Source organism: Nicotiana tomentosiformis, chromosome 5 (assembly GCF_000390325.3).
Source record: "Nicotiana tomentosiformis chromosome 5, ASM39032v3, whole genome shotgun sequence".
Classification (NCBI taxonomy): Eukaryota; Viridiplantae; Streptophyta; class Magnoliopsida; order Solanales; family Solanaceae; genus Nicotiana; species Nicotiana tomentosiformis.
In genome coordinates this window covers 50,885,144-50,895,734 of record NC_090816.1, presented here as the reverse complement: position 1 = coordinate 50,895,734, position 10,591 = coordinate 50,885,144, and the positions used below count along the sequence as shown (strand labels likewise).

At 42.3% G+C, this 10,591-nt stretch overlaps 2 protein-coding genes across 2 annotated transcripts; both read left to right on the top strand.

The window, feature by feature from the left end:
• The first annotated feature begins 3,945 nt into the window (after positions 1–3,945).
• On the top strand, positions 3,946–4,434 carry LOC138892341 (uncharacterized). Its single transcript, XM_070176048.1, has one exon. It carries the CDS (start codon positions 3,946–3,948, stop codon positions 4,432–4,434), a length of 489 nt encoding a protein of 162 aa, XP_070032149.1.
• Positions 4,435–5,237: 803 nt separating this feature from the next.
• LOC138892340 (uncharacterized) lies at positions 5,238–5,564 on the top strand. The gene has a single exon (XM_070176047.1). It carries the CDS (start codon positions 5,238–5,240, stop codon positions 5,562–5,564), a length of 327 nt encoding a protein of 108 aa, XP_070032148.1.
• The last annotated feature ends 5,027 nt before the right edge of the window (positions 5,565–10,591 follow it).

Sequence of the window (10,591 nt, the reverse complement as noted above, 5' to 3'; positions counted from 1 at the left end):
CTGGTAAATGAAATGTCTTATCTGTGTTTGGCTTTGATTGTTATACTTGAAAAGCATGTCTAAATTCATGCAATTCTGAACGAGCTGAACATGGTATTTTTGAGTTATTTACTTTTCCTATTTTCATTATATCTTGAGTTGCCATTGATTATTGATGTTGGTTACTGACTCTTATTCCGAGCTCGTCACTTCTTTCAGCCCAATGTTAGGTTTTATACTTATTGAATACATGGGGTCGGTTGTGCTCATACTACACTCTGCACTTTATGTGTAGATCTGGGTACTTTTGGGTGATTGCTAGAGTCACACCGGTGCCAGTGTGTAGAGACTACGAGGCAGCTGTTATGTTGCTCGCAAACCTTGGAGTCCTCTTTCATTATTACTGTTATTACTGTTCTACTGTTCAAACAATTGTGTTGAGGATTTGGCTTTGTATTTTGATATTCAGTAGTGCTCATGTACTCGTTGACACTAGATCTTTGGGAGGGCTATAGTTGTATTATCGCTGTCTTCTCAGATATTTCATGATATTTCCGTTTTTGAGTTTATTAAGTTTTGATTGTTGAGCTCATTAATATTGTGAAATTGTTGGCTTGCCTAGCAAGCAGTGTTAGGCACCGTCATGGCCCCGGTGGTAATTTTGGATTGTGACAAGTTGGTATCGGAGTTCTAGATTTTCTAGGTCTCACGAGTCATGAGCAAGTTTAGTAGAGTCTTGCGGATCGGTATGGAGACGTCTGTACTTATCTTCGAGAGGCTAACGAACTATTAGGAAACTTTGCCTTTTTGCATTCTTGTCGTGCAGATTTGTTAGTTTTGAAATTTGAACCTTTACTCTTCTATTCTGTCGTAGATGGTGAGGACACGTTCTGCTGATCAGGCACCAAAGCCACCGGTCATGGTCGTGAGAGGTTGGGGCTGAGGTAGAAGTCGAGGTAGGGCTCGCAGTATGGCTAGAGCAGCATATGTGGAGCCACCAGCTGCTCTAGTAGGGGAGCAAATTCCAGATATTGTTGAGCTGGTGGGACCAGCTCAGACACCGGCGGTACCTATTGTTATACCTGGTCTTTAAGAGGCATTGGCTCAAATTTAGAGTGTATGCACGGGCTTAGCTAAGGCGAGTATGATACAAGTTGCACCAACTACCTCACAGGCTGGGGAAGGAATCCAGACTAACGCCACCCGTACACTGAAGCAGCTAGCTCAGGGTTATCAGACACTAGGGGTGTTACCAGTTTAGCCAGTTATTGCTGCTTGAGCCGAGGTTGGTCCACCTATAACTTATGAGGAGCATAAAAGGTTAGAGCGGTATAAGAGGCTTGATCCTCCCTAGTTTAGTGGAGTAGAGTCAGGGGATGCTCAAGGTTTTCTGGATCGGTGTCACCGGATTCTTCGCAATGCGGATATTGTGGACACCAGTGGGGTTGCCTTTACTACTTTTTAGCAGACAGGAGCAGCCTATAGATAGCGACAGACCTATAGGTCAGGCAGTCCATTTGGCGCAACACCACTTACATGGCATGAGTTCTCAGTTCTCTTCTTAGAGAAGTTTGTTCCACAAACTCGCCAAGAAGAGATGTGTAAATAGTTTGAGTAGCTATGCAAGGGAGATATGACTGTGACCCAGTACGAGATGAAATTTGCATATCTAGAATGTCATGTAGTATGGTTGGTCTCCACTGAGAGAGAGAGAATCAGGAGGTCATTGATGGCCTCAACTATGGCCTGCGTTAAAGTTTGGCTCGAGATGCTCAGACAGATACTAGGTTCGATCATGTGGTTGAGATTGCTAGATATTTGGAGCAGATTCGCAGGCTTGAGCAAGAGGAGCGGGAGGCCAATAGGCCTCGTGGTTCAGGTGTTTTTAGTAGTGCCTCGTCATAAGGCCAGTCACATCACATCAGAGGTCATCCTTATAGGCCCCCTCAGGTACCTCATTAGATTACTCGTGGTTAGTCAGTTTGCCACAGTTCATACAGTGCTCGTCTTGGTCAGTCATCATTCAGTGTAATCCCAGCTCAGGGCTCATACCGTACTCTATCAGTTCAGGGTTCGTCAGTACCTAGTTCTTCTAGTGATTATTCTAGTTCACGGGTTCTAATTCTGGCCCCATAATCATCCTTAGTTTGAGGTTTCTACAATTGTGGGGAGTTGGGGCTTGTGAGGAATTAAACCCGCCATTATAGAGGTCCAGTGCAATAGGGAGGACAAAGTATGACTCCCGTACCAGTTGCTACACTAGCCGCTCAGCTAGCTCGGGGTGGAGGTCATACCAGTCAAGATCACCCTAGAGGGGGAGGTTAGTCAGGTGGTGGTCAGGCTCATGCTACACATTTCCCGCTATGCTAGAGGAAGTTGCTTCAGACGCCATGATCAGAGGTATTACTTCTATGTGCCACGGGGATGCTTCAGTGTTATTTGACATATTTGTCATCATACTTTGCTCGTTATTTAGATATGCCTCGTGATTCTTTAGATATGCTTGTTTATGTATCTACACAGATGGGTAATTCTATTATGGTAAACCGTGTATATCGCTCGTGTGTGGTTATCATTGGGAGTTATGAGGTGATTTTGGGTATGGATTGGATATCTTTGTACCATGTTATTCTTGATTATCATGCTAAGACCGTAACATTGGCAATGCCGGGTTTGCCTAGGTTGGAGTGGAGAGGTTCTCTTGGTCACACTCCTAGTAGAGTAATTTCATATTTGAAGGCTCAATAGATTGTTAAGAAGGGGTGTTTGGAGCATTTGGCCTTTTTGAGGGATGTTAGTGCTAATACTCCTACTATTGAGTCAGTTCCAGTAGTGAGGGAGTTCCCGAATATGTTTCCTGAAGACTTGTCGGGCATGCCACCCGACAGGGATATTGATTTTTGTATTAATCTAGTGTCGGGCACTAAGTCCATCTCTATTCCACGATATCGTATGGCGCCAACGGAGTTGAAGGAATTAAAGGAACAACTTTTGGAGTTTCTTGATAAGGGTTTCATCAGATCGAGTGTCTCACCTTGGGGTGCTCCGGTTCTATTTATGAAGAAGAAAAATGGTTCTATAAGGATGTGTATTGACTACATGCATTTGAACAAGGTTATTATCATGAACAATTACCCACTACCGCGTATTGATGATTTGTTTGACCAGCTTCAGGGTGCTAGGGTATTCTCAAAAATTGATCTGAGATTGGAGTACCGTCTATTGAAGATTCGGGCTTCAGATATTCCAAAGATGGCTTTCAGGACCCGCTATGATCACTATGAGTTTTTGGTGATGTCTTTTGCGCCAACAAATGCCCCAATAGCTTTTATACACCTGATGAAAAACGTATTTTAGTCCTACCTTGATTCCTTTGTCATAGTTTTCATTGATGATATATTGGTATATTCTCGAAGTCGAGAGGATCATGAGCAACATTTGAAAATCGTTCTCCAAACATTGAAGAAGAAGAATCTATATGCTAAATTCTCCATGTGTGGGTTTTGATTAGACTCGGTGGCATTCTTGGGCCAGGTGGTGTCCAGTGTGTGGATTATGGTGGATCCAAAAAAGATTGAGGCAGTTTAGAGTTTGCCCAGATCCTCTTCTACTACGGAGATCCGTAGTTTCCTTGGGGGTTTTCATCTATAGCAGCCCCATTGACTAGATTCACTCAGAAAGGTGCCCCATTTAGGTGGTCTGATGAGTGTGAGGAGAGCATTCACAAACTCAAGACCGCCTTGACAAACAGTTCCAGTTCTGGTTTCACCTTCAGGATCAGGTTCTTATATAGTTTATTGTGATGCTTCACGGATTGGCATTGGGTGTATGTTGATGCAGGAGGGTAGAGTTATTGCTTATGCTTCGTTCCAATTGAAGCCCTATGAGAAAAACTACCCAGTACATGCTTTTGAGTTGACAACCGTTGTTCACGCGCTAAAGATTTAAGGGCATTATCTTTAAGGCATGTCTTCTAAGGTGTTCATAGATCACATGAGTCTCCAACACTTATTCAAGCAAAAGGATCTGAACTTGAAGCAATGTAGGTGGTTAGAGATACTAAAGGACTATGATATCACCATTCTTTATCACCAAGGGAAGGCCAATGCGGTGGCCGATGTTTTGCATAGGAAGGTTGGGAGCATGGGTACTCTTATTTTCATTCCAGTTAGGGAGAGGCCGTTAGCATTGGATGTTCAGGCTTTGGCCAACCGATTTGTGAGGCTCGATATTTTGGAGTCCAGTAGAGTTCTTGCTTGTGTAGTATCATGGTCGTCCTTGTTTGAGTTCATCAAGGCGCGTCAGTATCATGATCCCCATTTACTTGTCCTAAGGGACACAGTGCAGTACGGCAATGCCAAGGAGGTTATTATTAGGGATGATGAGGTGTTAAGGCTGCAGGGTCGGATCTATGTTCCAAATGTGGATGGGTTGCATGAGTTGATACTTGAGTAGGCCCATAGTTGTGGTATTATATTCATGTGGGTGCTGCGAAGATGTAACAGAATCTGAGGCTGTACTATTGGTGGCAGAGGATGAAGAAGGATATTGTTGAGTATGTTGCTCGGTAATTGAACTGTCAGCAGGTGAAGTACGAGCATCAAAGACCTGGTGGTTTGCTTCAGAGGCTAGACATTTTGGAGTGGAAGTGGGAGCATATCACTATGGATTTTGTAGTTAGACTTCTATGGACCTTGAAGAGATTTGACGTAGTGTGGGTTATTATGGACAGAATGACCAAGTTTGCACACTTCATTCCAGTCATGACTACCTATTTTTCAAAGTAGCTGATTCGAATTTATATTCGGGAGATTGTTCGTCTTCATGGTGTGCCCATGTCTATTATCTCGGATCGAGGCACTCAGTTTACATTGCATTTTTGGAGGGCAGTGCAGTGAGAGTTGGGCACATAGATTGAGCTGAGTACAACATTTCATCCCTAGATGAACAGACAGTCCGAGTGCACTATTCAGATATTAGAGGACACGTTACGTGCCTGTGTGATTGATTTTGGAGGTTTATGGGATCCGTTTCTCCTCTTAGTAGAGTTCATCTACAATAACCGCTATCAATCGAGTATCCAGATGGCTCCGTTTGAGTCCTTATATGGGAGATGATGTCTTTCTCCGGTTGGTTGGCTTGAGCCTAGTAAAGCTAGGTTGTTGGGCACTGATTTGGGGCGTGATGCTATGGAGAAGGTGAAGTTGATTTAGGAGCGGCTTCGTACAGCGCAGTACAGGCAAAAGAGTAATACAGACATGAAGGCTCGTGATGTTAAATATATGGTGGGTGAGAAGGTTCTACCTAGAGTTTCGCCCATGAAGAGTATGACGAGGTGCGGGAAGAAGGTCAAGTTGATCCCTAGGTATATTGGTCCTTTTGAGATGCTTGAGAGAGTGAGAGAGATGGCCTATAGACTTGCCTTGCCACCTTGTCGATCAGGAGTTAACCAAGTGTTTCATGTTTTTATGCTTCGAAAGTATTATGGGGATCTGTCACATGTTTTAGACTTCAACATGATGCAATTGGATATGGACCTAACTTATGACGTGGAGCCACTGGCCATTTTGGATCGACAGTCTTAGAAGTTGAGGTCGAAGAATATAGCATCGGTGAAGGTTCATTGGAGAAGTTGGCCGGTCGAGGAGGCTACTTGGGAGATCGAGCAGGAGATGTGGAGCGGATATCCTCACCTTTTATAGACTCTAGGTATGATTCTAGACCCATTTGAGGACGAATGTTTGTTTAAGATGTGGAGAATGTAACAACCCGACCGGTCATTTTGAGTATTTTAGCCCCCTTCCCTATTTGATGCCTTACATGTGTGTAATTGTGGTTACATGACTTTGCCAGGATGGTTGGTTTAAGCAAATTTCACTCGATAGTCTAAGGTTAATGTTTCAGCTAAAAGACTATGAATTTCTTAATTGAACAATCTGAATTTTTGCTTGAACACTTGGTAGTAGGTTGGGGGAACAAAATTTTTAAGACACTTCAAAACTTATATCACTTTTTAAGACAAAAGTATTAAGAATGGGTAAAAGGGACACTTCTGTGATTAGGGTTAATGACACTATTTTTAAAACCCCCAAAGTTTTCTTATTTACATAAAATCCCCCTCCTCCTCCATCCCCTCCCACTCCTCCCCTCCTCCTCCTCCTCCTCCTCCTCCGCCACTCCTCCTCCCCCCCTTGTTCCTCCATCTCGCAACTCCTGTCTATCCTCCTCCACTCCTAATCCTCAAATATTTAGGAAATATGTTTCAAATATCTAGAGAAATGTGTCAAACATCTATTGAAATATTTCAAATATCTGCACACATCTGTGGGGACGTTTGAAACATCAGTGAAAAAACAATCAATGAGAACAACACTAAAAAAAAAGATGTAGAAGAAATATCCCGATGGATGTTTCAAACAATCCGGGGATGTTTCAAACATCTCGTGAGATGTTTCAAACATCCCAGGAGATGTTTCAAACATCCCCGTGGATGTTTCAATAGAATACTCATTTCTTGGGGGTATGTCTCAAAATATCTCGAGGGTATTTTGCAAAATACTTACTTTGTAAAATTTTATATTTTTCTATTTTTCTCGTATATTTTAAACCACTAGAAGAAAAAAAAAAAAAAGAAGAAGAGATGAAAATGAGATGAAGAGGGAAAAAACAAAATGAAGAAGAAGAAGAAGGCACGGACGAACCAGCAGCAATAACAATGAAAGTTAGAAAGATAGAAGAAAGTAATAAGGAGAAGAATGAGAGAATGAGGAAGAGAAAGAAGAAAGAAGGAGAAGAAGAAGTAAAGAGGAGAAAGAAGAGGGAAATGAAAAATTGAAATAATTTAAATGGGTATGATTTCTTAAAAGTTCTGAAAATTTTAATATTTACCCACAACTTTTGTTATTTTTAATTACACATTTTTTGTTAACCAAATAATGTGTTCTATATTCCTACACAAGATTTCAAAAGTCTTTTTTACCTCATTTTTCCTAGTAGGTTGCTCAACTTGAACCTAAAGTGAAAGAAAAAAGGGCTATTTATATTACAACACTACAGTTGCCTACTTTGGTGCTCAATGCCATGTTCTACCCTTCTCCCTATCGGATCCCCTACTTCTAACAAATGTAATTATCCCAGCCTTGGCTTCCTAGCAACTTCCTCAAGATTCTCTTTGTTGAATTCCCTCAAATGCCCCTTAATCCTTCTAACTTTTCTATTTCCAGTTCATTTTACTTTCTTTGTAACCTTTCCACTTTTACCGTCTTCTTTTACACCCTCCCCTTCCAATTTAACCTATCTGATTCCAAAGGAATTGACCTGGGCCTTACTGAAGTAAATCAGTGATCCTGGCCCTTATGAAATATCTAATGGGTCAATACCAAGCTCCTCTACCACCAAGGCAGGCCTAATTGGCAAAACAAATACCAAACAAACACACACAAAAAAAAAACAAGAAACTAAAGCCCAACTCCAAACATTCAAACAACGTAAACATGAAATTAATCGGACTAGATCATAATGAACGAAACACATTGAAAGGGGGCTTTTGCATATACACCTGATTTTGGGGTCACAATTGAACCTCTACCCACTTTACGATCAACTTTAGACTTATCGAGTCTGAAGTTAAAAAAAATTAGTCTGAAGTGAAAAAATTATACTTCAAATGCACTTAAGGCCAAATAGGTCTGAAGTGCAACCAACAGTTTCATGTACTTAAGGATAATAAGTCTAAAGTAAAAAATTGCACTTCAGATACACTTAGGGATAATAAGTCTAGTGAAAAATTACACTTCAGATACACTTAAGGCCAAAAAGTCTGTTTACCCTTAAAATTGGATAACAATTAAACTTATAATGTAGTTTTAAGGACACATGATTTCACTTAATATCAATTGATGAACATGAAGATTAATAACAGAAATAAACTATAAGGTAAAACAAACTAGTGTTAGAATGGAACTCAGCCCTCGAGTTTGGATACCCTCCAACTTGTTGATGCAAGAACTATTAAAATATAACAAGCTGATGAACAATAGTATAAATGAGAAAGAGAATTATATTGCTTTGATATCCGCGAACAATGTCTCTTACAGATAATTAACCCCTCCCCCTAAATAGTAGAGGAATTCCACTTATGGTATAATTCTAATTACAGAAGGAAATCCCATGATTAACTAATTAACCGTTTGTGATTTGATCTGTTCCGAGATTTATGCCATGATCCTCAACTAGTCACGGATATCTCGCATTTCTATTATTGTGCTATCTTAGATCTTGCTTGATGTCTGTTTCATTTGGCTTCGATCTCTACTAGCCTCGATCTCGATAGATACCTCGATTCTGAACTCAATACCTTATCCCAGTGGTTTAGTCTATTCCGTTACGAGGCCACCCTTTAATGCGACCTCCCGATCTCGGTCAAATAGTAAAATCGGGTGGTCCCGATTTTAACCGTATACAGATAGTCTCCTCATTTTTTGGAGTGAAGTGACATGAAATGAATTGAGCCTTCGATTTTCTACCTCGACCTGTCATGATGTCATCCTCATGACGTAAGAGATGAGAGTGACCGAAACGTCCCGTCGGTGCAGTTCCCCAAGTCATTAATGAGTGTCAGTTGGTGGTCGGCCACCAGTGCCTTTGAACCGTCACCTAGAATCCAATAAATAGACTCCTTCCTCATTGATTCAAACTTTACTTTCACTTTCTTCTAATCTGCAAAGCTTTTACATCTCATAAGTTCTTCCCTTTTACAAATCTTCAGGTTTTGCTGTTAATTCTTTCTCAAACGTCAGTTCCTATTATATTCCTCTCCTTCAAACTTATACAAAAATGGTAAAAACATCAAAAACAGTATCGTAGAAAGAAGCTGATTCATCTTCTCAACCGACCGGCGGGAAAGCACCGGTGGAACCCCATCTTGAGGAATGCATTCTTGGGGGGTGCGCGCTAAACTCCGATTTCAAGACCGATAAAGCCTCGTCGATTCCTAGTCGATGCGAGCAAATGTTGAGGTATATATGCTCGATAACTGAGAGATACCTTAAGCAGGTAAAGAAAGCCTGCAACTAGGAGGGCAAAGAGGTGGTGATCCCGACCCCCGAAGAAGACATCACCACCCATGTGGAAGGGTTTCTAAGTATTTACACTTACCCTTTCACGCTGGGCCCCCTCGACCCCATATTCATTGATGTTTGCCGTCAATATCAAATAACCCTAGGCCAAATCTATCCTTCCTTTTGGCGAATTGTTATTCTGCTCCGATTTTTTCGTGAGCAAAGTCGAGGGGATCCCTTTCACCCTCGATCACCTTATCAGATTGTATAGCCCCTGCCTCTATCAAGGCGGGTTAATAAAACTCCAACATCGGGCTACCAAAGTGCTATTATCGAGCATTGACGAGGACAATGATCGAGGCTGGATGGGTTGGTTCATTCGAGTGAGGACTTCCGACCTAATCCCAGCCGAGAAGAAGCCATTTCATGATAAATGGAACATAAATCGTAAGTACCGTCTCACTGTTAGCTTACATGTATTATTTGTTCCCTTATATTTTCTCACTGATGTATTTTTTCATGATGTAGTGGTCTCTTGGATGCCCCGTGTGATTCCCAACCTCGAGAGCTGGGTTCGGAACCTGGCCTCGACCTCTACATACGCCGAGCGCTCATGGAGGGATTTATCAAAGGGTCGATGGGAGGCCAAGACTCATGGTAAGCCCATTTTTTATCTATTTGATGATTTGATTAAGATGCCCTTCTTCTACTTATTCTATTTTCTCGTGTACAGGCCTGGGCAAGGATGCGGTCATGAGGCCCCCATCTGATGAGGAGGAGACTTCGACCCCGATTCTGAAACCGACGAAGGATAAAAAGAAGAAAAGGACCTCAACCTCTGAGGATCCAAAGCCTAAGAAGAATCTGGTTCATAAGCCGAAGAAAGACACCGTTGCCCTGCCTCCGGATGTGATTCAACCGCTAAGGGAGGAAGAAGAATAAGAAAGAAGATGAAGACGATGGCTCAGAATTGGTGGCCCAAGTAAAGAAAACCATCGAGGCCCCAAAGGCCGTTGAGTCGGTGGTGGTTGAGGAGATTCCTCCTCGAGCTGAGGGGGTCTTGGAAAAGGACTCGGGCAAAGTCCCCGAGTCGTCAAAGATAGGAGATGCCTCCCGCCGAGGTGAGCAAAAGGCGGGTATGTCTGAAGGGACCAGCTCTCAGGCCCTTCGCAGCGAGGAGAATACTTCAAGTGGCTCACTTGGGGCAATAGATATTGGAGATTCGCCGATTCTCCCAGCATTTTTCGAGGAGGCAATTCGGGAGGCCCAAGCTATGAGGACTCCCGAAGTAGACAAGGCCCATAGAGGGGAAGACCCCTTCCGTGGTTACTTTATCGGGGTCGAGGATGTTACCGACCTGAATGAAGCATCGAGTCTCTTCGATGAAGCTCAACAAGCCTTGCATCGGGTGAGTCTCAACTCTCTTTGTCGACATCATACTTAGTTTATATCTTCTCTTCCTGTCTCACTTCCTTTCTTTTTTCCGTATAGGCTTTGGTGCTCCATTAGGAGGCGTTTTCAAAGTCCCGAGCAGAGCTAAGCCAATATGAGGC